At 32.4% G+C, this 27,680-nt stretch overlaps 1 protein-coding gene across 1 annotated transcript in view; it reads right to left on the bottom strand.

Annotated features, from left to right (window-relative positions):
• Nucleotides 1–911: 911 nt before the first annotated feature.
• LOC132729756 (DNA mismatch repair protein Msh3-like) overlaps nt 912–27,680 on the bottom strand; it is a 46,679-nt gene continuing 19,910 nt past the window's right edge. Inside the window, exons 8-21 of the mRNA XM_060715583.1 lie at nt 24,198–24,312; nt 22,616–22,810; nt 16,895–17,027; nt 15,606–15,793; nt 14,061–14,229; nt 12,786–12,850; nt 12,241–12,357; nt 10,019–10,126; nt 9,495–9,609; nt 8,355–8,512; nt 3,590–3,776; nt 2,885–3,008; nt 2,429–2,588; nt 912–1,393 (exon numbers count right to left, since the gene is read on the bottom strand). Of these exons, the coding sequence (XP_060571566.1) occupies nt 1,297–1,393; nt 2,429–2,588; nt 2,885–3,008; nt 3,590–3,776; nt 8,355–8,512; nt 9,495–9,609; nt 10,019–10,126; nt 12,241–12,357; nt 12,786–12,850; nt 14,061–14,229; nt 15,606–15,793; nt 16,895–17,027; nt 22,616–22,810; nt 24,198–24,312 (1,931 nt within the window). The 3' untranslated portion in view covers nt 912–1,296. The remainder of the gene's footprint in view (nt 1,394–2,428; nt 2,589–2,884; nt 3,009–3,589; nt 3,777–8,354; nt 8,513–9,494; nt 9,610–10,018; nt 10,127–12,240; nt 12,358–12,785; nt 12,851–14,060; nt 14,230–15,605; nt 15,794–16,894; nt 17,028–22,615; nt 22,811–24,197; nt 24,313–27,680) is intronic.

Genomic DNA, 27,680 nt, shown 5'->3' with positions numbered 1-27,680 from the left:
TGATCAGGATCCATGCTGTTCGCTTACAGACCCTATAACAAGTAAAGAAACTGACAGCGAACAGCATGGATCCTGATCAGACTGAGGGGATGCGCAGGCTGGTCTGGATCTATGCTGGTCCCAAAGCCATTATGTTGGTTTTGTCATGACGCGGCTCATATATCATACCAAAGCATTAATCATACATTATAATTATGTCTCAAATATCATGGATATCTATGACGGAGAAAACAAAAACTAAATGGAATCTAATTTATTTCTTTTATTATCATTTAAAAACATGTAATGTACTAGTATATAAACAAGAGCTGTCCGTAAGACAGCGCGCTCGACTTTTTTATTGCTTGCCAATAAAAAAAGTTTTTGCAGTAAAAGGCAATACAAGAATCTCTGTATTTTTAAAGTGAACAATGGCCATGAGCATTAAGATATTTAGTGAAGAATTATTTTATTATGACATAATTTATGGTAAAGTGAACAAGTGGATAGGAATGAATTTTTTTAGATTTTTTAAGTTTTTTAGTGCTTGCCTATAATACAAAACATTGACAGTTAAGGGCCATAATTCAAATAAAATCTTTGACAGAATTACCTTCTCCTGGACATGTTTGGGAATCATGATTGTAAACAAGTATTCCAACTTTCAAATTAATATCTCAAACAGTTCAGTCAAAAAGTGGACTGGTACTAAAAACTTAACCAAGATTCTAAGTCGATAAAAGGCCTTAATTTTTAAAACAAATCCTTGACAGAGTTACCTTCTCTTGCGTACAGATGGGGGTAATGATGTGAAATAGCATTAAAAGTTTCAAAGCAATATCTCAAAGGGTTAAGGCAATAAGTGGATTTTACCCATATTCAATGTATTTTCTAAGTCAAAAAGGGCATAATTCTGTCAAAAACCTTGACAGAGTTATGTCCTCTTGTCTGTTGATGAAGGTCGTGATGGTAAACAAGTATGGTCAGTTTCAAAGCAATACCTCCAATGGTTTTGAAATAAAGTGAGGTGGTACAAAAAACTTAACCAAGCTCAATACACTTTCTAAGTCAAAAAAGGGCCATAATTCTGTCAAAAACCTTGACAGAGTTATGTACTCTTGTCTGTAGATGGAGGTTATGATGGTGAACAAGTATGGTAAGTTTCAAAGCCATACTTGTAATACTTCTGAAATAAAGTGGGGTGGTACGAAAAACTTAACCAAGGTGTGACGCCAACGCCGACGCCGGGGCGAGTAGGATAGCTCCCCTTTTCATAGAAAAGTCGAGCTAAAAATCATTCCATATCAAAATTGTAACTTAAGAAATGTTCTGATCTTGTAATTCTTCAATCAACTTCTTGTATAAATCTTGACAGCTGTCAGTGAACAAACGCTGGAAAATTTCCCTTCTTATCCTGAAATACATCAGAGAAAGTGCTAGAAATTATTTCTAAGAGAACAGAAAAAGCTATTATCATCCCTAGATTTTATTCCAATGTCAACAAAACTGTAACAAGGGATGTCAAGACTATTAAACAATTGTAAGATAAACAACTGTATCTTTTTTCACTTAGAAAGTTATCTTAACAATTAAGGAATTAATGAAGGCAAATCATGTTCATGGATTCTTACCAAAATACTTACAAGAGGGACATGCTGGCCCAGAATCGCTCACCTGAGATGCATTGCTAGAAAAGGTCACAATTATTCAATCCTAAAGTGAGTAATTCGGTCACATTAGGTTGTCACCAAATATCAAAGCTCTGGGCATTGTAATTGCACATAAGAAAACTTAAATGTGTTTAACTAACAAATTGTATTGTATAAGCTTGCTGTAAATAAAACGATGATTATGTCTCTACACAGTGAATATAGTTCCTCAGAAGATGTTTAAAGATTTCATTTTTAACGTCTATTTTAAGCTTTAATGACCTTATGCATCAAACTGAAATCATTTGCACAAATTTTGTAGATGGCCACCTATGGACCTTTCCTGTAAAGTTTTGTGAAAATCCACCAAGTTGTTTAGGCGGAGATGCTTTATAAAGAAATGGATAAAATGAATGAGAAACGAAAATGGGATAAAATGAATGACAAATGACGGGACACACTGCCATCACAAATGCTCACCTGTGAGCACTTTGTGCTAAAAATGAGCAGCCAAAATTATCTCTTAACCCAGTAAATTTCTTTTATAGACTTGACCAGCTTCCATTTTGGATTTGTCCATTATAATTATTTAGATATGAAGATGAAATATAAGGGCATACCTACAGGCTGGCCTGGCTCTACTGGTGGCAAAGGCTGACAAGGCTCAGTTCCAGCAGAGTAATGGGTATAAAATGTAAATAATGGTCAGACTTCACAGATAAACTAGTTAGTTTGTTTGCTATACAGGTGGCATAGATCTGCCATTTAACACATTTTGCATTCAGAACCTTTATACCAACCTATGAGCATGTTCACTTTTCTCCATATCATGTGACTTCACTGCAGCAATTTTTACAATATTATCTGGTATGTTGGCTAATCTGGCAACATTAAGACCATAACTCCGGGCAGCAATACCTTCCTTCAAATCATGCAGAAATGTTATCTCCTCCCCATCCTCTGAAAAAACAAAGATACATCCAAATAACTAACTTCCAGGGAAGCTTATTGAAAACACTTATTTCCTTGAAAACAAAATGACCACATAATTTAAAGTTTGAGACCAATTTATGGTAGAGACATGAACAAAAAAAAAATTTTATAACAAAATGATCATGCGTACAGAGTAGTTAAGGAAACATCTTTTAAAGAAGTCAATTACAACATTACCAATGTCAAATAATACAAGATTGACATCCCAACATTCATCTTGGCAATTTGTGCTCAGATGAAATAGGAAGGTACAGCCAACTTACCAGACACTGATTCCTCATCATTCAGAAGGAAGGACATGTGGAAGTTGCCTACTTTGTCTGGGTACAGAGTCTCAAACTCAGATAATGATGGGTAATGTGTCACAAACAGGGTCAAACATTTAGGCTGAAATAACGAATAAATACTATTAAATTACTCTATTCTGTGCAGTGAAGGGGAATGTATGGGCAATATGCACAACTAGGGATAGTACTGATCACTCCAGTTAAGTTTCATTGTGAGAAAATCGTTTTCTTATACAAGTTACTTGTAAAACTTGTCAGCATGGTGTGTGAAGACCCGCCAGCAGTTCGGACAAATATAATAATAATATTTTTGTAACTCTATCAATTAGTTAAAAACTTTCATAATCATTGATTAAACTGATCTCCTAATGAAAGTTATCCTTAGGACTTTAATGTGACAAAAAAAAAATTAAATCATATACATCAATTGCCATAACAAAATTTGTTGTACATCAGATTATGATATACAAATGTAATGATATTTTGTTGTATCAATACAAGGGGATTTAAATATAGTAATAAGCTAAATTCATAGAAATTCATTATAAGCAAAGGACTGTTATTCAATGAATGATTATCGAAATGGAATACAAATAAATCTTTCATAAACTTTCTTTACTATTATAAGTATCATCAAAGTCTAACATGGATAAGACTTAAAGCCCTGAAAATATTAAGTACCTGATTGATAAAGAAGTGTAGAACAGAGTGTGCTATAGCCACACCATCATGTGTGCTGGTACCTCTACCTAGCTCATCTAGAATCACTAATGACCTTGATGTGGCCTTAGCCATGATATCAGATGCCTCCTGTAACTCAACCATGAAAGTACTGCGACCATGATACAGGTCATCTGCTGCTCCCATTCTATAAAAAAACATATTTTTTAACCTTAACTGACCTTTGCAATCAATATATAGCTATGCCAGCCTGTTCATCTATACAGTAATTATAATAATAATAATAATAACAAAGTATTTATTTAAAAAGGCTATTGTTTGGTTTTATTAACCTGTCAATTACATACTGATTACACGGTAGATGCACACAGTACATTAATCTTGGGTAGATTTTTGGTAAGTTCCGTAAGATAGACGGTGTACGATGGAATTTAATTTAATTTTTATCTCTAAACTAATAGTACTCAGCGTTATCGCGCAATCGGGTAAAGCATGAGTTTATAATCTAAGTATCACACGTGTTTTAAGTTCGAGACCGCGTTGGTCCATGTTTTTTCTTATTAATACTTTCAACATTATTGAAGCTATATATTATTTTGTTTTATGTTGTTTGGTTTTTTTATGTTTTACTTAATTTTGTTATGTCTATACTCTTTTTAAATAACATGTTTAAAGAATTCATGTTTAAAATTGAAATGGATTAAAATCAATAAATGTATTTTCAATGCCGTAAAACACACTACAAATCTGTTCCATTAAAGTATACTGCAAAAATAAAGAAATAGTACTAAAACAACGGCAACAGTAAGGATGGAACCACAGACCTCTCATCAGACCTATCAGGCATTCTCTTAACCGTCTGTGCTATTGTGAATTCACGAAAACCTTCACATTACGCTGGCGTGACTTTCAATCCATGACTAATATACTTCACATTAATTCTCGTAAACTACACGGACCAAACCTAAGTGGGACTGAATATTTAAATGAGTCCTATAATGTATTCATAACTGACAGGTCAATAAAATCAGACTATACACAGTTGTAACAAAGGCAATCTCTTTTATAATACTGCGCGTTTGTAACGTCGCTTTTCATTGGATAATTGTGACGTTTATATAGTTTTATATACACGGCTGTTGTCGATTCATGAAGAAATCTTACTTTTTTCTCTAAACAAGAGGGCCATGATGGCCCTATCATGGCCCTGAGGTCGCTCACCTGTATATAGGCCCCCCCCAACCCCCCCCCCCATGTTGCAGGGCCAATTTAACCCAAGGGCTTTTATTTTGCACAAACTTGGTAGACACCCATAAGAAGATGTTTCATGCTAAACATCTAAGCTCTAGCTCATTGGGCTTTTTAAAAGAAGATTTTTTTTAAGTTTTTACTATACACATATAGTTAAAAACAAATAACACCCCTGGGGCCGGGCCAGTTTTGACCCCAGGGCTTCTATTTGAACAAACTTTGTAGACACTTACTAGAAGATGTTTCATGCTTAATATCTAAACTCTAGCTATTTGGGTTTTTTCAAAGAAGATTTTAAGTTTTTGCTATACACATATAAAGAAAATCAATGACCCCCGGGGCGGGGCCAATTTTGACCCAAGATCTTTTATTTGAACAAACTTTGTAGACACTCACTAAAAGATGTTTCATGCTTAATATCTTAACTCGCTATTTGGGTTTTTTCAAAGAAGATTTTTTAAGTTTTTGCTATACACATATAAGGAAAATCAATGACCCCCTGGGCGGTGCCAATGACCCCAGGGCTTTTATTTGAACAAACTTGGTAGACACCTATGAGAACATGTTTGATGCTAAATATCTTAGCCATAGCTCTTTGAGCTCTTTAAAAGAAGATTTTTTAGGTTTTTACAATGTGCATATAGGGAAAATCAATGACCCCCGGGGCGGGGCCAATTTTCACCCAAGGGCTTTTATTTGAACAAACTTGGTAGACACTTATTAGAACATGTTTCATGCTAAATATCTTAGCTCTAACTCTTTTTGTTCTTTAAAAGAAGATTTTTTAAGTTTTTACTATATGCATATAGGAAAAATCAATGACCCCCTGGGCGGTGCCAATTTTGACCCCAGGGCTTTTATTTGAACAAACTTGGTAGACACCCATTAGAACATGTTTCATGCTAAATATCTTAGCTCTAGCTCTTTGGGTTCTTTAAAAGAAGATTTTTTAAGTTTTTACTATATGTATATAGGGAAAATCAATGACCCCAAGGGGTGGGGCCAATTTTGACCCCAGGGCTTTTATTTGAACAAACTTGGTAGACACTCACTAGAAGATGTTTCATGCCAAATATCTAAGCTCTAGCTCTTATGGTTTTTTAAAAGAAGATATTTAAAGTTTTTTCTTTCGGTTGCCATGGCAACCAGAGATCTGCATGGAATTAAATTCTTTGAACAATTTTTAAAGGTGACCACCAAAGGAACATTCCTGTGAAGTTTGGATGAAATTGGCTTAGTGGTTTATGAGGAGATTTTATTTAAAGTAAAAGTTTACAGACGGACGACGGACGGACGGACGCCGGACAAAAAGCGATCACAAAAGCTCACCCTGTCACATTGTGACAGGTGAGCTAAAAATGATGTTTGCTGTATTATAAATTCGTTATAAAGATTGTTGATAGGTTATATGGTCGTATATAAACGGCTGTTTACAATATAACCCTCGTCTAGCGGCTCGGGTTATATTTACAAACAGCCGTTTATATAGGGCCATATAACCTGTCAACAATCTTTATAACTAATAATATAAGGGCCTCATAAAATGTACATAATTACAATCAAACAATATATTATAATTTATAATAAATTTGCTCTTGTGATAAATAGGAAAATTTTAAACTTTTGAGATGTGTTTATCTCAATGGTACCTACAGTGTTTCATACTCGAGCTTTGTTCTATTCTCTAATATAACTTGTTAGCAACATAGTTTACTAATATAATCTGTCCAGTTTAAACTTAAGAAATAACATGTACGGCATAATGTTTACTTCTAGCTGAAGGCATACATGTACATATCCGTAACATAAAATGGAAATTAATTTTTACTAAAAACAAATCAGGCTATATTACAAAATAAAATGTTTGAGACATTGCTGATAAAAACTGCTCCTGCTAAATGGTAGTGAAATTTGGGGTTTCAAAGAGTGTATTGAGCTAGTACATAATCTTGCATGCACATTTTTTTTTATCTGTGAATGAAATATGATCTAATGCCCTGTCACTAGGGGAACATGGGCTTTATCCTCATTATTTATATTCTTATGTACATTCTTTGAAGTCCTGGTTAAAAATTATAAACATGCCTGATAAAGGTATGTCAAAAAATGCTTTAATGTTCTACTGGGTAAAAACACTGATCTTCATTTTAATTGGACCAAAGAGATAAAACATATGTTGGATATTAATGGTTTTAGCTATGTGTGGCACAATAATCATAATTTAAACCACATTAAGCTTACTGAAAGGGTTAAGTCCCAATATTTGCAAAATTGGTATAGTGTTGTCCAATCATCATTAAATTATCAGTGTACAAGGGTAAAAAAACAAGTTATGAACATGATTATTACTTACAATTTTATTTGTATCTAAGTTTAGACATTGTTATGCTCAATTTTGATCTGGCTCTCTTGCTTTGGAATTAGAATGAGTAAATATCAAGGATTAGGTATTCAGAGAGAACAAGGACTGTGCAATATTGAAAATATCAAGGTATTCAGAGAGAACAAGGACTGTGCAATATTATGCAATACATGTACATCTAATTGATGAAGAGTTACATTTTATGTTTAAATGTCCAGTAACGCAAGATCTACTAAACTTATACATTCCAAAAAAGTATTTTCTTGTCCAATCTTCAATAAAATTAAGTATATTCCTAAGTAGTAGAAATGTTATTTTGATAAGAAACACAGCTTCATACATTTTTTACTTAATTGAAAGAAAGAAAATCTTAAAAGAATTCTATAATAACATTTTGAACTAGCTAATATGTTAACAGTATTTTACTATATATTTTTGTATAACATCTTACATAATTATTTTTACATCATTCATAATTATCATCTTTAATCTAATTATACAGAATGTTAAGCAGTAGAAATGGTATTCTAATAATTGTATCATAGTTTGGGGACCTTCCTGTTGAAAATAAGTCAGAGTTAAATCATATACATATACATGGACAGTACGTTACCTGGAGTGCACTCCAGAGCATGCCCATTGATTGGCTCATTTTTGCTGGGGTTTACATATTGTGACGGAAGAGAAAGCGAAAGTGACAGAAATAACATATTCAGATGCTCGTTCATTGGTTACTTTTTCCCGGGGTTTCATATTGTGACAACAGGGAACGTGTTTTTGTTTGACTATGATACAAAAGAGAAAGAACATCAAAACACTCGGCAATCTGATTAATACTCGGGGGTTACGCCCCCTCGTACAAATCAGATAGCCTTGTGTTTCAATGCTCTTTCTATTACTAAATAAACTTTATATAATATAGCACAATAAAATAAGAATTTAAATAACAACAGTTTGTTGACATCTTACTTATATGTTAACTGCATAACATTTAACATGTAGCATTTTTACATCATACTTATTTCAAATGTCTTTATTGTCTACACACCAACTGTTTTTTGTATTGTGCATTTATGTGTCAAGGGCCAGTGGCCTTTATCAAGAATAAATGAGTTGAGTTGAAACTATATTCATATATTATGTCATTCATACCTGGTAAAGACAGAATCAAGTATACCAAGTTTTGCTGACTGGACAGGTACATATGAACCAATCTGAGCAAGTAAAGAAATAAGTGCCACTTGTCTGATGTAACAACTCTTACCACCCATGTTTGGCCCAGTTATAATCATCACATGTTTACCACTGGTCTGAAATACAAAATCCAACATTAATCTGAAATACAAAATCCAACATTGACCTGAAACACAAAATCTACCATTGATCTGAAATACAAAATCTACCGCTGGTCTGAAATACAAAATCTTCCACTAGTCTGAAATACAAAATCTACCACTGGTCTGAAATACAAAATCTTCCAATGGTCTGAAAACCAAAATCTACTATTGGTTTGAAATACAAAATCCAAGATTGGTCTTAAATACAAAATCTACCATTGGTCTGAAATACAAAATCTTTCACTGGTCTGAAATACAAAATCTATCACTGGTCTGACATTTATCACTGGTCTGAAATACAAAATCTTTCACTGGTCTGAAATACAAAATCTTTCACTGGTCTGAAAAACAAAGTCTTTCACTGGTCTGAAATACAAAATCTACCATTGGTCTGAAATACAAAATCTTTCACTGGTCTGAAATACAAAATCTTTCACTGGTCTGAAATACAAAATCTACCATTGGTCTGAAATACAAAATCTACTATCATTGGTCTGAAATACAAAATCTACCATTGGTCTGAAATACAAAATCTTTCACTGGTCTGAAATACAAAATCTACCATTGGTCTGAAATACAAAATCTTTCACTGGTCTGAAATACAAAATCTACCATTGGTCTGAAATATAAAATCTTTCACTGGTCTGAAATACAAAATCTTTCACTGGTCTGAAATACAAAATCTACCATTGGTCTGAAATACAAAATCTACCACTGGTCTGAAATACAAAATCTATCACTGGTCTGAAATACAAAATCTACCATTGGTCTGAAATACAAAATCTTCAATATCACTGCACTGGTCTGAAATATGCATGTTACTTTTTTGTTAGAGTATGAAAATTCATCTTTGAAATACACTTTTTGTTTTTCAAAAATGCAAAGTTTTCTTTTCTGTAAAACAGAAAAAAATAAATATTTAACCAAACAGTTATGTGCAAAAATAGGATCTTACGGTTAGTCTAGTATCATTAGCTACGTATTGTTTGTTTTCCCCGAGCAACTCCTCTATGACGGGATGTCTTCCACCTTCAATCTCAACACAAATTTCATCAGAAACTATTTCTGGCCTGAAAACAGATTAATTAGGGAGCAACATATATTTTTTTTTCAGAGATGGATTTTGTCATCAACATGTACACAGGATGCAGATGTATATGTTCAGATAGTAAAAGCAAGATCTAAGAAAATATGCAGCATGTATAAGGTTACAAGATGTTCTTTTATTGAAGAGACAGGGGATCATGGGAGAGTTCTACCATTGTAAAGCAATGTTTGTAAAATATATAAAAGAATTGATTCGAAATGTCAAATGTTTGTAGTTAACTTTAAGACTTATTTACCAATTTTTGTTGTTTTTCTATTTTTACCTTGGGCCTGAAAGTTTTAAACAGAATACATTTACAATCAAATTTCTATAAGTTATTTATTTTTATAAGTTATTTATTTTTATGTAAACTATGAAAGAATACTAAATACCTGACATATCCATGTTGCTGTGCAACAGTTGCCAATGACAACAACACATCTAATGTAGAAACAAGAAGTATGGCTTTTCTATATTGTTGATATCTCTCTGAGAATGTGCTGAAAATATTTTTAAACAATCACAAGATTTGATCATTTTTATCTATCAATTAACAATATCTGGCTAAGAATGATTAAAGATTTTGCCCTTACTTTGAACTGGTATAGAACAGTGGATTATCTATTTCAAGACTTTGACAGGAATGGTGGTCTAGTGGTTTTGACAGGAATGGTGGCCTAGTGGTTCTAGAATTTGACAGGAATGATGTCATGGAGTCCCAGTCAGGATTCCAACCCACAGAGGTTCCTAAATTAAGCAACTTCTGAAACAAGAGCACCGAAAAGGCATGGCATTATAAGCCCAAATGTTAACATTACATAAGAATACTTCAGGCATCATTCATGTTCAAAGTTTTGATAAATTACTGTAAAAAATTGACATTTTATATGCATCATTCACAACTTATTGATATTTAGTGAATTTACATATTTTTAGTAACACCAGTTTCAATTAATACGATTGCCTAATTTCAAAATAATTCAATCATATAAACCTATAATATCCTCAATAATTATAATCTAAACAGAACAAGAGGGCCATGATGGCCCTGAGGTCGCTCACCTGTATAAGAGGCCCCCTGAGCGGGGCCAGTTTAAACCCCAGGGCTGTTATTTGAACAAACTTGGAAGACACTCATTAGAAGATGTTTCACAATGTTAAGTTTTTACTACACATATGTAATGAAAAACAATGACCTCACCCTACCCCTCTCCCCCCCCCCACCCCTGGCAGGGCCAATTTTCACCCAAGGGCTTTTATTTGAACAAACTTTGTAGACATCCATAAGAAGATATTTCATGCTAAACATCTAAGCTCTAGCTCATTGGGTTTTTTAAAAGAAGATTTTACTACACACATATAGTTAAAAACAATGACACCCCTGGGGCGGGGCCAGTTTTGACCCCAGGGCTTTTATTTGAACAAACTTTGTAGACATTTACTAGAAGATGTTTCATGCTTAATATCTGAACTCTAGCTATTTAGCTTTTTTCAAAGAAGATTTTTTAAGCTTTTACTATATGCATATAGGGAAAATCAAGACCCCCCGGGGCGGGGCCAATTTTGACCCAGTGGTTTTATTTGAACAAGTTTTGTAGACACTCACTAGAAGATGTTTCATGCTTTATATCTAAACTCTAGCTATTTGGGTTTTTTCAAAGAAGATTATTTAAGTTTTTGCTATACACATATAAGGAAAATCAATGACCCCCCAGGGCGGGGCCAATTTTGACGATTCATAGATATACTCCTAATTTCTTGTATATAATTCACTTTTATACCTATTTAAATGATAAGGTAAAACATGTTCTGTTCATACAAATATGTTGTTGTCTGTCTATAAATGTCCTATGCATGATTATTTCCTAACCACTTTTTTGTCATCACGGCTATGAAATATGTCAATTATGTAACAACAGCTTAGTTAACAGACATAGCTGCCTTCTTTTGTTTATGTTTTGGGTGAATTTTCATAATTAATAGACATTAAAATAATTAATGAAAATTTTAGTTTTTTTTTCAAATGTGTATCAATTATTGATCAACTTTTTCAAATGTGTATCAATTATTGATCAACTTTTTCAAATGTGTATCAATTATTGATCAACTTTTTCAAATGTGTATCAATTATTGATCAATTTTTTCAAATGTGTATCAATTATTGATCAACAGAAAAATATCAATGATACATCGATATTGTCTCTATCAATGACAGCTCTAATTGCATGTATTTTAATACAAGCTATTATATATCAATTTATATCAAATATTGTTTTGATATCATAAAAGCATCTACAGAAATATCATAACATATTATAAATAGAGGATAGTAAATTAGTGTAGATTTAATACTTAATTTAGTGAAGAGTTGAATAAATTTAAATTATACAAGCCTCTAGCAAGCAATACTATTGTTTTATTCATCAAGATCAATAAATTTAGTTTTGAATCTATACAAATACAATATTCTATTTATCACATATCTATAACAAGAGCCACAAACGGGCAGGGGCAATGCTCAACTTTTTTTTTTACTATTTCTTATTGTTTCTACCTTGGTTTATTTGACAGCTTGCCCTCACCAAAAATTAAAACAATTAAGAAAATAATATACTCTAAGAACTGTATCCAAGCACTGTTTGATGCTAACACAAGTTTTTCTCTATATTGCTGTAGTAGTTTGTATTTCTCCACTATATATGGTGTGTGAAATCTGCTCACAGTCTTTGTACTGAAAGAATTATAAATGTGATCTTGCATACAGCATGTGTACACCATATATCTCTGCTTGTAAATAAGCTGTAGAAATATGCATTAACATGTACTGTGAATTCATTTCATTATTTGGGCATGAAATTTTGTGGATTTCTTAAATTTGTGGACTGTTTATTTTTCCTAAAGGTAAAATGTAAATAATGCAATGCAAAATAATCTTACAGCAGATGAAATGAAATTTCCTTGGACCTGAAATTTGTAGATTGACTTATCTGAGAAAACCACAAAAGTTAGTTCCTAACAAATAATTTTTATTTTGCAGTACTTGTAACAATGTCTCCTGTTTTTAACCTCTCATTAACAGAAACAAATGTTAACATAGTAACATGCCTTAAATAATTATTTACATTCCTTAAAAGACCAAAACTGGTAACTTATTCTTACCTACTTATCTTTGTCCAGTCTTTTGGTACTAATGATATATTACTGTTCTTAACTTCAACAAGGAACTGCAATAAAAAATACGACTATAAAAATTTATCAAATCAGAAATGCAATATATCACTTTATTAAGGTAAGAAGATATTGTCAAAAATTCAGATTTTCTGCAATGTTTATTGCTTGAAAACTTGAAGTCCCTTAATTGATGTTGCCAAGTTGTATACATAGAGGATATAGAATGAGTTTAGGTTTAATACTTAATTTATTGAACCAGTTGAATGAAATCATTTTATAAAAGCCTCTGGCGAGCATAATATTGTTTTATGCATCAAATTCAATAAATTTAGTATTGAATCTACACAAATATAATATTCTATTTATCACATATATAAAATAAGAATGGTAAACTGTTAAAAATAGCCATTTTTCATTGATGCGCCTATAGTGTAACGCTTAAATTATCACACTTTAAAGCTATGTTTATATATAGTGCAAATGACTTCACGTCAAAGTGTTATTACACTAGTGTAAAACCATTTTTATTAAATGGCTTTATTACACTCCTGTGCCACGGTTTATGTGATAAAGAAGAGTATTGCTCTATTAACCATGAAAAATTAAACAATCAACAACAGGGACATAATTTCAACTGTTTTGAAAATGTCAAATGTTTTGACGATTGACAAAATAAAAAAATTAAAAACCTAATAGAAAGCTTGCATGCCTTGAACCTCTAACTGTAACCTTGACCTTGAAGGTTTTGAGCATGCATATTGCACAAAATACAATGACTATGGCAAAGGCATACCCCAAATATTTCAATTATACATAAGTAATAACAAAGTTATACATGTAGGTCATACAGGATTTGACCTTTGCAAATTAAAGGCAACACATTTACATATGGCGGTCATGTGTATCAATTTATTTCAAAATATCATCATACATACAGAAGTTATGGACCAAACACAAAGTACATACTTTTTCAAAGACAAACAGACACTAACACAAAGGTAACACTACTTCCCCTACCCACACCATTTTGTGCCTGGGGCCTAAAAATCTAAAACAGCAATTCCCTTTTTTTTTTTAAATAAATAAATGTGTTCATAAATTTGAAGCAGCCATGCTTTTGCATTGATATAATTATTCTGAATGTGCAATGATAATATACATTACAAACGAACAGCATGGGGCTACAAAGTTTCCCCAGAGTTTCTATGTATATAAAGACTGTATGTATGATATATCAGTTAAATTTAAATTTTGAGTATTTACCTCTGTTCCAAGAACTGTACAATATTCCAGTGCTGGTTGACGTAAAGTGAGACGAACTTGCCGGCGGTGTTCCCCAATCTCCTTGGTGACCTCAGTTATCTTTTCCTTACACTCAAAAACATCAGGGAACGAGGAGTTGTCAGCAAATAGTTTAGTTTTATCATTTTCCCTGTCATCATCAAACAAAAGAGAATATTCAGTTGTACATAATTTTTGCATGTTGTTGTTAAGTGAAAATTTGAAGAAGAAACAAAATTTGAAGAAGAAAAATGTTTTCTATGAAAGGCACTTGATTTTCAATTGATAGTTAAGCTAATTCCCATTAACCAAACTTGAACTGAGGGGAAGTTATTGTTCCTTTATAATTCTGGCTTAGATATTGGTAAAACAGAATTTATTAATATATATTGGGACCCCATATGAGTACAGAGGCATAAAAACAATTTCAAATAAGAGCATTTGCACTGGTGGAAATTAAAAGAATAATTCAATGCTGTACATTTGTATTAAATGCAAAAACACTGATTAAGGCCTTTGTGGATGAAAGTCTTTTAAGGGTCAAGGTCATATTTTGAATAACTAAATTTGAAAATTTAGTCCTGAATTGTATTTATTTTAAAATATAAACCAAACACTTTATTCAAGTTGTAAAAAATTTCATAATGTAAAAAAAATGCTCTAAGATCATTTACTATTTTAAGCTGCATGCCTCCAGATGGGCAAAATATTTCAAGGAAATCAAAGTTGATAAAAAATGCACTAAGGTTTTAAGTAAAATAAAAAGATTTAATGTTGAAATATTTATTTTACATGTTATGCGTGATGACTGACTGATGTTACAGTATTTATCACAATATTTCTATAGCATTACAAACGCAACAAGGGCTATCTTTGCATATTTTTAACTTTTACTTGTTAATTAACATTGATTGTAAGTGCCAGTTTCAATGTGTAAATTAAAGTGTGTAATATTGATATATATTTGTACACATGTAATTACAAAATGTCACCTTGTAATCTGTGCCTCTCAAATAAAGATTATGTTCGGTTCTGTTCAATTATTTCACATTTTTTTACTTTTAAATACACTTTCAAAATGTTCATGAAAATCAGCATGAATCTTAGGCATGCTGCTTCAAATCAAATTCACTACAGACAGCATGATGATGATGTCTAATGTGTCATTGGCTCCAAATATTTATCATATTTGTGCATGTTTAACAAAATTTTCCAAAATTCAAATAAATTTTCATATTTGTCCTGAGGGTCAAGGATAATTAATGGTAAAGGTAATACTTTAGTGACATCACATGAAGGTTTTGTCCAAAGTGTTTACTGTTATGTCCAATAATGAATCAAATAAAGTTGTTCAAAACAAAGATTATAAAGCCAATTTTAGGAAAATTCAATTACAACTTTCTTTGTGTAGGGAGGTATAAAAATAAACTCACACTGGTTTGTACCAGTCATATACAGAAAAATCATTTTTTTAATCATGACTTTCCAGTGACTTAACAAGCTTGAAGTCTATTTAAAACATCATACCTTGCTGCTTTTCCATCTATCATATCTACTATTTCTTTCACATCAGATAACAAGTTTGGGGTTTCTTCTATGATTTCAAGGAGCAACTTGGAGGACATGTGACAGAAAGTGGTCTCTTTGTGATGTATAAACCTGTCATGGAGGATCACTAAAGCTTCACACAGGCTATAAAATTCTGATGGACTACACTGAAAAAAATAAGAAACAAGAGGGCCATGATGAACCTGAAATCCCTCACCTGAATATAGAAACACTCCATGACAAGGAACAAGTAATATTGTAAACTATAAACAAAAGCAGATATAAAATCTAAATCTTAAACTGACATCACAAAGCTCATAAATGCATGTATAAAAACATTACTGGTTGCTACTGTTAAGGGAAAATAACAGTTCCAAAAGATGTGTGTATCTAAGGAAAATCAATGAGCCCTCAGGGCGGGGCCAATTTTGACCCCAGGTTTTATTTAAACAAACTTGGTAGATGCTCACTAGAAGATGTTTCATGCTAAATATCTAAGAAGATTTTTTAAGTTTTTGCAATATTCATATAAGGAAATTCAATAACCCCCATGGGTGGGGCCAAATTGACCACAGAGCTTTTATTTGAACAAACTTGCCAAGTTTGTAGACAAACATTAGAAGAATTTTCAAGCTTAATATCCAATCTCTGGCTATTTGGGTTTTTTAAAAGAAGATTTCTTTAGTTTTTACTCTCTGGAAAATTCACAAATCACTGAACTCAACAACAGACATTTATCTGAAACCTAAAATTACACAGTACATCATATTTTTGCATATTTCTAATGTGTTAAGTAAGTCATACTTAAACTGTCAAGGTTATATTTCAAATAAAGTCATTATTCAAAACTTTACCCTATGATAAGTAGTGGAATATCGAGATTACAAGTCTTGCGCTCTAAACCGATTGAGCTATGCTAGCTGGCAACCAAATCAAAAGGTGGTTGTGTTGGTAGTTTTCACTTTGGATCATGAAAGTTAGGCACATAAAATTTACCTGAGCACAGTTCACCCATTTCCTCATTCCTGGGTAAGCTGTAAAGCAGTTTACCAGTACTTAAGTGCCTTCACTTTGACAAGGAACTGATTACTTCTGTACATGCCAGTGCAGAGATACAATGTGAATGACCGTAGAAAGGATTTCATGATCAATCACAATGAAAATGACCTGCACTGTCCGAAATCATACCCTGATTGCCCACACAATCCAATGCTCTACCTACTGAGCTAACCAGAATATGGCCCCTATGATAAGTTAAACATTTGTACCTTTTTATGATATGTAGATGCTAGGCGTCTCTCTAAATCTGGTAACCTTGACAATAAGGCTTTGAGTTTCTGAATATCTGGAAAATGTCCGTCAATGATGTCAGACACAGCTTCCTGTCGTTTCTGTATGTCACTGATAATATAACAATATCACCTTTATTCATGAATAGTTAAATGAATAATTACATTTGTGTATCTATAATGTATGTTCAAACCATTATCATGCTATATTTATTAAATGGACGAGTCCATCTTTCAATCTCAACAAAACTATTATAGCCAGCTCGTAAAAGCTGTCACGAAGTGCCTGCTCGCAAAGCGAGTTTTAAGGAAATTCCAGTACCTGCTAGATAGTGATGGTTTTGAAAACTTTCGTTTGAAGTACCGACTTGACACATTGCAACTTTTCGAATTACAATGTAACAATAAAAGCCGAGGAATTCTGATTGAAAACGGAAGCGTAGACTGGTGTTCTGCGCACTTTTATGGGAACCATAATTGGACAAGGAACCAGAATACATGGAAGCAGTGAATCAAATACAGAATGACAGTTTAAGATGGAAACAGTAAAAGTAAATCAAGCTCGCTTTGAGGCTTTGCCTTTTTCATATTAAAGTATATGAGTTAAAACCAAACAAGAGGGCCATGATGGCCCTGAGGTTGCTCACCTGTATATAGGCCCAAGGAGCAGGGCCAGTTTAAATGCCAGGGCTTTTATTTGAACAAACTTGGAAGACACTCATTAGAAGATGTTTCACAATGTTAAGTTTTTACTACACACATGTAATGAAAAACAATGATCTCATACCCTGGGGCGGGGCCAGTTTTGACCCCAGGGCTTTTATTTGAACAAACTTTGTAGACACTTACTAGAAGATGTTTCATGCTTAATATCTTAACTCTAGCTATTTGGGTTTTTTCAAAGGAGATTTTTTAAGTTTTTACTATATGCATATAGGGAAAATCAATGACCCCCCCCGGGGCGGGGCCAATTTTGACCCCAGGGCTATTATTTGAACAAACTTTGTAGACACTCACTAGAAGATGTTTCATGCTTAATATCTAAACTCTAGCTATTTGGGTTCTTTCAAAGAAGATTATTTAAGTTTTTTCTATACACATATAAGGAAAATCAATGACCCCCCGGGGCGGGGCCAATTTTGACCCCAGAGCTTGTATTTGAACAAACTTGGTAGACACCCATTAGAAGATGTTTCATGCTGAATATCTTAGCTCTAGCTCTTTGAGTTCTTTAAAAGAAGATTTTTTAAGTTTTTACTATATATACATATATGGAAAATCAATGACCCCCTGGGGCGGGGCCAATTTTGACGCTAGGGCTTTTATTTGAACAAACTTGGTAGACACTCATTAGAAGATGTTTCATGCTGAATATCTTAGCTCTAGCTCTTTGGGTTCTTTAAAAGAAGATGTTTTAAGTTTTTACTATATGCATATAGGGAAAATCAATGACCCCCTGGGGCGGGGCCAATTTTGACCCTAGGGATTTTATTTGAACAAACTTGGTAGAAACTGACTAGAAGATGTTTCATGCCAAATATCTAAGCTCTAGCTCTTAGGGTTTTTTAAAAGATATTTAAAGTTTTTTTCTTTTGGTTGCCATGGCAACCAGAGTTCTGCATGGAATTAAATTCTTTGAACATTTTTTAAAGGTGACCACCAAAGGAACATTCCTGTGAAGTTTGGATGAAATTGGCTTAGTGGTTTATGAGGAGATGTCATTTAAAGTAAAAGTTTACGGACGACGGACGAAAAGCGATCACAAAAGCTCACCCTGTCACTTTGTGACAGGTGAGCTAAAAACAATGGTACAGCAAGGGTGCTGCCAGAAGAAAAAGCCCAGAGTTCAAATTTAATATTTTTAAGCAAAACTAATACTGTAGTGAACTTATTTTTATAATAATAAATTTATGTTGAAAGTCTGTGAAATAAGCAAGGATAAAAAAATCTTAAAATGTACAGAAAATCTCAGTTTTCCTTTTTGCATCAATGTAAAATCAGGGTGAATAATTTACTTCATTGAATTAAAATTCCCTACACTTCATTTAAAGCTCCTAAGAAAACGAGTGAAAATGAGTTTTGCATCATTATTTTTAATGACACTTAAAGCAAACCAGAATGCGGCGCAGCACATTATTAAACATAATCATTATGTATTAATATTGATTTATTTGGCAATGATACTTGTTAGTTGCACATGATGTTCACATTTTTAATATCTAAAATCTAAAACATTATAGTTGCGTTGTTAACCATATATTTTTATTAAGAGATTTATCAGAACATCAAAATTCTAAATGTTGTAGTACAAATGGTGGATCTTATTAATGGTAGATAACTCTGCTAGATAAGTTAACATATTGCTCTAGCAGAAATTTCACTATGCAGTAACACAGGGCTGTTACTTACCCAGCCACAAAAGCAGCCCCCCACTTCACAAGAGTCCCCTACTTTTAATATGCTTTTTTTGGACTTCAATAGAACTTTTATAACTAGCACAGGTCTGCGCTTCAGTTGAAGTACTAGGGACTTCAAGTGTACTTGCTTCAACTGCAGCTGTACTTCATCTGAAGCCCCATCCAGCTTCTAATGAGCTTCTGAATTTGTGAATGTGTGCTTCAGTTGAAGCACCAGGGCTTTTTAAGTGCTTCATTTTGATAGTATTTTGTACTAGAGACTTATTTGCTACTTCTCAGACTTTGGCTGTTTGTTTGAAAGTTATTTTGATACAAAATGTGTACTTAAGTTGTGCTTTTGAAACTTAGCAATGCAGGACTTGTTTTGAGGGGGCTTCAAAAATGCTTTTAAAACTTGTATTTTTGTAGTTCCCTGATATGATTATCAGCTTGGAAATTAATTCATAAAGTCAATGAAAATGCATGTATATAAAAGAAAATAACTGAGTAAAATCTATATTTTAGTTTGATAAGGATCTAACATTCTACAGACCATGGTGGTGATATATATATTCATTAAATTCCATCAAAAATATATGATTCATTATGTAGTCAATTATACCAATTCAGAGCCAGTTTTGACATTAAAAACTACTTCCTAAAAATTATTATTGCATATGAATCATCTAAATATATTGTAATTAACAGGTATCATCAGTATCTGCTTAACATAAAAAAGAAGAATTAAAAAGATATTTTTCTTCATGAATATTTAAACATAGTTCAAAGATGCTCAAAGATTTCAATTACATGAGTGCAATTATTCTGCACCCTTCTGTAAATCTACCACTGTTTTCTTCCACACAAATATTCTTATCACAAACATCTGTGATCCCTCAAGTGGAAATTATGACCCCCTTCCAACAGTTTTCAAATACCCCATGTTAAGCTGACCTATCTGATACATGAGAATAGTGAGTGATAAAGCAAGTTTACAATACTCTAGCTACATGTAACCTAATACCCAGAACAAATCTTCATCCTGGCAATTTATACAGAAGTGTTTGAATGTCTGGATCTGCTTACAAGTTTTAAGATATGTTATTATGAGTGCATAAGTTAAATGTGATTAATATTGTTATTTAGTTGAAATGATTTCAACTAATACAGGTTTACAACAATTTTCTGAAACTATATTAACATGTATAATGGGGCAGCAAATGTGTACTTAAAGTTCCTGTTAAAAATGGAGGCAAATTGATAAGCAATTCTATGGAAAAAATTTTTGGAAAGTAATTTGAACTATATTAATATTTGAAATTCAATATACAATAAAATTAACTAAATGCAAAATGAACTTTTTTAAGATTTGGTTTTCCTTAAAAAATATCAAGTTATAAGCTCTAAAATGATAAGATCAGATTCAAATATTTAAATTTTTATAGTCTTAAATTATGATACAATTGTATGGCAGGAAATTTTGAAATTATTTCCTATTCCTTTTGTATATTTATATCTAAATGCATTCCATATTAAAAGAACATATGACTGATTTAACATTTAATAAGATTACCTTTATACATGTATATTGTATTTTAATAATTATATAGATGTGTATATCTATTTTCTAGACCAAATTCTCCAAAATTCAGTGAGAAGTTTGAAAATGAAAGAAGAAAAGGATACAAAAGAATACAGAACTTACTTGGTAATTTAGTTTGCTTTATTCAAATAGGCTTATTATGACTTGAATAAATTTAGATTTACTCACAAATGTAAGATACCTAGTTGATTTTATCATGTTTAATGTCTATTGCTTTATGCACCTAAAGCTTTCACTGGTGAGAATTGTGATACAAAAATTTGAAACTGGCATTTGAAGAATTTGATGTAGTTATATCAAAGAATGAATATTTAACCATTAAGTAAGTGAATAATTAAGCATTGCCACTCATTATCTGACCCAGGGCTATCCTTAGATGATTATGACCCCAAAAGTAACAAAATACACTGTGAGTTGTTTTCCTGGCAATTTTTGTACTTGTTTAAGTTGAAAAATTTAATTTTAATACATTTGCAAACTTTTTTTCCAGATAATTTGTTTTTGTGTTATGTTTTTTTTAAAGCTGCATGATTACCAATCTAGAACATATGTGCATATATACATAATAAAAAATCATTTTAAAATATTTTTTTTTCAGGATGCAGAATAGGTATTCCCATCATATAAAATCTGCAAACCAGCATTGTGCCAGTGAATCTGTTTGGAAAAGACTGAAAGTGAAGGACATGTATAAATTGAAATTTAATTGATGTTACGCTCATAAGATGTTTTATAGTGTTATACCTTTATGCATGAAACCGTATTTGTTAATGAGGGTGAAATGACTGAATAAATTTCTTTGATGTAACATTTAATGAATTATTATTGTTTATCAGTTGAAAGTTGATACTGTAATGCTCACCTGAACAAAAAGTGCTCAGGTGAGATTTTGTGATTTCCTGATGTCTGTAAAACCTTAATTGTAATTAATCCATTAAGTTTAAAGATTCAAGAGAAATCTAAAAATGTTAACTGATTTTGGAGCTTTTAAGTTTTGTAGTGGGGCTTCAATAGTACTTTTTTCACTGGGACTTTATTTGTACTTCATCAATATGCTTCATGTGTGCTTCAAAGAGAAGCTTCAGGTATGCTTCCTAACTGAGACTTCATCTGTACTTCTTTATGGGCTTCAAATGTACTTCTCAAGGGCTATCCAAAGATACTTTAAAGGAGTACGGTTGAAGCCTAATTAGCATAATTCGAACGGGCTTCAAAGGAGCTTCACCTATGTGTTTGCCATTAGCATTTCCATCGAATAGATGAAAGCACATATGAAGCAGGGACTGCAACCAAGCTTCTTATATACTTTACCAGAGGGCTTCAAATATACTTATAATATACTTGAATTGTGCTCTATTTGTGGCTGGGTACTTACTCATAGGTGGTTAAGTTGATAATTGGTGAGCCTTATTTCTTTATTGCATGTTTACACATTTATACCACTTTTCATAATAAAAATCTTACCCATCAGTTTCTATGGACCTTAAACAAAACAACAGACGTCATTCAAATGTATCCGTTTCCATTTCATGGACGGGGGACAATTACAATGTATCCTAGAAATTATCCTTATTCCTCCAAGTAAATCTTTAACTTTCCTAAACTAACTTGGATTGTAAATGAAAACTGAGTAAAATCAAATATTTAAAGAAAATGATATATTTAAAGAATTTGATAAAGGAAAACAACTTTTACACTGACCTGTATGACATTAAAGGTCTGGAGAGCCAGGACTTTAGCAGCCTGGAACCAGATGGTGTAACTGTTTGATTTATTACCCAGAACAGGGAACCATGCTCTCCATGATTGGTAATATTTTGAAATAACTCTAGATTCCTTACAGTATGACTGTCAATATGCATATAGGTAGACTTTGTAGAAAACTGTGTGAAATTGCTGAAAGATTCACATTAACATTGTTAAAACAAAAATTGACCCTGCAAATAACAAAAATAAACATAATTTGATATAAATTGTACCAAGGGAAATAACATTAAGATTTTCAGAACCTTTTTCACTTTGGGTTAATAAGTTGAGAATCAGGTTGTATGATAAGTTTATACAGATTTTGATGTCTGACCCATCGAACTCATCAGAACAATTACCTAGACAAGCATTCTGACCAAGTTTCATGACAGGTGAGTCAAAATTGTGACCACTAGAGTGTTAACATTTAACGATTATCCATATTTGAGCAGTGTGACCTAGTTTTTTACCCAGGTGTCCCATATTCGAACTTGACCTAGAAATCATCAAAACAAACTTTCAAAACAATTTACAGGATACTTGGATCAAAACAGTAGCCACTAGAGTGTTAACAAGATTTTTCTATTTTTAGCTCCGATAACCTAGTTCTTCATGCGAGATGACCCATGTTCTAACTATTCTGAGCAATTACCTAGACAAGCATCCAGACCAAGTTTGATGAAAATTGAGTCAAAAATGTGACCACTAGAGTGTTAACAAAGTTTTTCCATATTTGGGGGATGTGATCTAGTTTTTCATCCGAGATAACCCATGTTCGAACTTGACCTAGAAATCATCAAAACAAACTTTCAGACCAATTTACAGGATATTTGGATGAAAACAGTAGCCACTGGAGTGTTAATAAGATTTTTCTATTTTTTGCTCTGGTGACCTAGTTTTCATCCGAGATGACCCATGATCAAACTCATCCGAGCAATGACCTAAACAAGCATCCTGACCAAGTTTGATGATAATTAAGTAAAAAAATGTGACCAAGGTTTTTCTATTTTTAGCTCCGGTGACCTAGTTTTTCATCTGAGATGACCCATGTTCAAACTCTTCCGAGCTATCAACTAGATAAGCATCCTGACCAAGTTTTATGATGATTGAGGCAAAAATGTGACCGCTAGAGTGTTAACAAGGTTTTTCTAGCTCCTGTGACCTAGTTTTTCATCAGAGATGACCCATGTTCGAACTCATACGAGCTATCAACTGGATAAGCATTTTGACAAAGCTTGATGATTGAGGCAAAAATGTGACCACTAGAGTGTAAACAAACAAGTGTGGACGGACGACGGACATTTAACGATCCTGAGCTAGCTCAGGTGAGCTAAAAAATATATATACATATATATTTCCATTTCCATCTTTCAAAGAACCTGTAAAAGGCTGTCAAAAATCCTCTAATTTAGGCTGTCATTTTAACAAAACCTTTTAAAGTCCAAGACACAAATTGAGTTGACTATGGGTTATGTTACAGATCTCTAACAAGATGATCAGACAAATTGGTTAAATCAATTAACTACATTATACATACCTCACTTCCCTGAGTATTTTGTCAAGTTTAAAATCTTCCATATAAACAATTAGGGCAGCCAAACAAGAAATAACACATGGAGGTAGATTAATCACTGTCTGTAACTGGCTGGAATCTGAAAGGGAGATACTACATACTAATGTCTGAACAAATTCTGATGGGCTTTATCTCCGATATTGGAAGTCACATTATATAGGTAAAGAAGGAAAAGTATTAGATTTGGAAGTCACAAGCCAAAATCAAGGAGTAAATGACTCCCAAACTTCCATTAACGGAAGCCCTGGTTAATGACTATAAATGAAAATTAACCAAAGAGGTAAACCACTGCAGATGCTGATACTCAGGAGTGGGTCAAAACAATAAATAACTCCACTTTTTTTCTTTAACAAGAGCTGTCAGTAGGACAGCAACGCTCCACTGTTCTTAGTGCTTGATAGTAAAAAAAAATGCTTGATACAGTTACCTCCTTACTATTACAAAAACTTTAACTTAAATTCTAAGTCGAAAAAGGGGCATGATTTTGTCAAAATGCTTGATAGAGTTACGTCCTCCTGTCTACAGGTTGGGGTCATGATGATGAACAAGTGTGCAAAGTTTCAAAGCCATCATGTCAATGGACTTTGAAAATATTTGAACTATTACAAAAACTTTAACTTAAATTCTAAGTTGAAAAAGGGGCATAATTCTGTCAAAATGCTTGATAGAGTTACCTCCTCCTGTCTACAGGTTGGGGTCATGATGGTGAACAAGTGTGCAAAGTTTCAAAGCCATATGTCAATGGACTTTGAAAATATTTAAACTATTACAAAAAAACTTTAACATAAGTGGTTACGCCGACGCCAACGCTCGGGTGACTACAATAGCTCTACTTATTCTTATCGAATAGTCGAGCTAAAAAAGGCCACTCTTTGATTTTTCCACTGATTAAAAAGAACAAAGAAACCTCAAATAAAGCCCACATGTCTTTAAAGGCCATGTTTGGTCTCTCAATTTGATGACCTTTTTTCACAGGTTTGACTGTTTATTGAATTTCATATAAATCTATATATCACAATGTGCAATAAGAGTGGCCTATATGTAGGCTTGCCTGTATTTCAATATATCATAACAAAGGTTTCCACTGCATCATTGAACCCCTTACTAAAACATTATATCTGCTATTAATTGTGAATTTCATGCTTTTTTCAATGACATCTCAATAATCAATATACAAATAGAACAACAATTAACAATTTTTATTAGCTGATTAACTAACAAAATGAAGAAACCATCTTAAGATTATCTGTAGTTATGTTTCAATTCTTGAAAAGTACAAACTTTTTACTTCATAATATTTACTTCTGATGTAATTGTGCAACTACATTAATTCTCCACATGCACATTGATGTATATTATAATTGAGGAGGTGCTAATTAGAATGATAAAAATGTGCTTTAAGTAATAGAACGAGCACCGAAACACAAGGCTATCTGATTGTACGAGGGGGCGTCACAGCCCCCGAGTACAAATCAGATTGCCGAGTGTTTTGTGTTCTTTCTCTTTTGTATCATAATCAAACATTAATTAAAAAATTAACTTATTGCTTTAATGATTTTAAATTACTGGAGTGTCATTTATAATTTTTTAAATAAAAATACTTTTGATTTTTTTGCATTGCTCTTTTATTCCAGATTATAAAACTGTAAGATAAAAAAAATTTCGTTCGGGGAGGGCTTATTAGAGTGGGCATTAAATGGAAACCATATGGAAATTAAAGATGAATTCACGGGAGTCACTTTAGTCAAGTCAGTAAGACAAAACTGTTTACAGACAATGGCTCAGAGAAAAAGTAAATATGTAAAAGAAAATGTCTTGCACTCCCAATATATTATCTGTTATTTTTTCACCTCTAAATGCACTCTTTTTTTTTCTTGTGACTTTTAAATTACCTTATGTCTGAGCTTCTTTCATAAATACAGGAGAAATTTCACCTTTTCTGAACTTTACACTACAGGTTATTTGTGAAAATGCTGGTTAAGTAATTATGCTTAAAAATATTTTCTACATGATTACCTTGAACTACAGACACACCTTTTATTGAAGAGCAGATTTAATACAGCAAGCTGTGCTGATTCTCCTATATCTACAACAAGCATTAAAGCTTATCTCTCACACATGTTGTAAAATTTTAAATCCTATTTATTGAAAAAAAAATTCTTAAGTTTTTTTTAATTTTTCACAGCAGTATTTATAATCACACTTATAATCAAAGGGAAACTTTCAAACACCTACTCAGTTAATTTCAAACATCTAGTTGATTTCAAACACCTAGTCAATTTCAAACACCTAGTTGATTTCAAACATCTAGTCAATTTCAAACACCTAGTCAATTTCAAACACCAAGTCGATTTCAAACGTACACCTAGTCAATTTCAAACATCTAGTCAATTTCAAACACCAAGTCGATTTCAAACACCTAGTCAATTTCAAACACCAAGTCAATTTAAACACCTAGTCAATTTCAAACACCTTGTCACTCCCACACAGGTAATCATTTTTGGTGTGTATGTTTATCAGTTTGAAAGGTATTGAGTGTTTTTAGCCAAAAATCAATTAGAAAATTAAATATTTACTATCTTATTTAAATATTAAAATATATATATAATATAAATTGTAGAATTTTTTTTCTTTTGTGTAACTAAAATAAAGTAAAACTTCACTTTTAAATGAAGATTTTTCCAGAAAGGGTCATTTTTTATCTAAGAAATTATCTTTGGAAACAAAAATTCCTGTGCCCCATAAACTTAGAATTGTAAATGGCAGACTACTGGTGGGTATAATTTTATACAAGTCATATTAGTTTATCTTAGATTTGTGAAGGTGTCGCTTTAAATACTGAAAATAAACTCTTCTAGAAAATATATGTTCTAAAACAACTTCTTCAAATATAGTATTTCCAAGGTACCATTAATTACTTCTTTAATAAAGGTCAACTATTCACAATTCATTTTTGTCATAAGTGATATCAGATTTATGAGCAGGATTACTTCAACTTATCAAAAGAATATCAGCACCTTTAAAGTTACTAAAAAATTCAAAATAAAGTCTTACATAATTAGATTTTTTTAATAAATAACACATAAATGGATTCACAAGAAAAACAACACAGAATAATGGATATGTAATAATACCAAAGGATATTCACATTTTAATCATCACCGATCAACTTAGCAATATTCAAGAACACATTCTTATGAAAATAATGGACTTAGAAAATAAAAATAAAACACATCCAAGAGCAGCCGAGCTGGATAATAAAACTAATGAGGAATTATCATATGAGGAAAGTTTGTTCATTGAATATACACCAAATCATGTCAAAGTTTTGTTAGTATGTGTGTGTATAACATCACTGTTCTGCAGCTGTGTTTCTCTTACAGTGTTAAAGCGGACAAGAAGAATTCCACATGCTGCAAAGTTCCTGTCTGCTGGACTTCTGTGCTT

Source organism: Ruditapes philippinarum, unplaced genomic scaffold (genome assembly GCF_026571515.1).
Source record: "Ruditapes philippinarum isolate M1 unplaced genomic scaffold, ASM2657151v2 ctg243_1_1_1_1, whole genome shotgun sequence".
NCBI classification, from domain to species: Eukaryota; Metazoa; Mollusca; class Bivalvia; order Venerida; family Veneridae; genus Ruditapes; species Ruditapes philippinarum.
The sequence above is the reverse complement of the archived record's forward strand: the minus strand, read 5'-3'. Positions and strand labels throughout refer to the sequence as shown.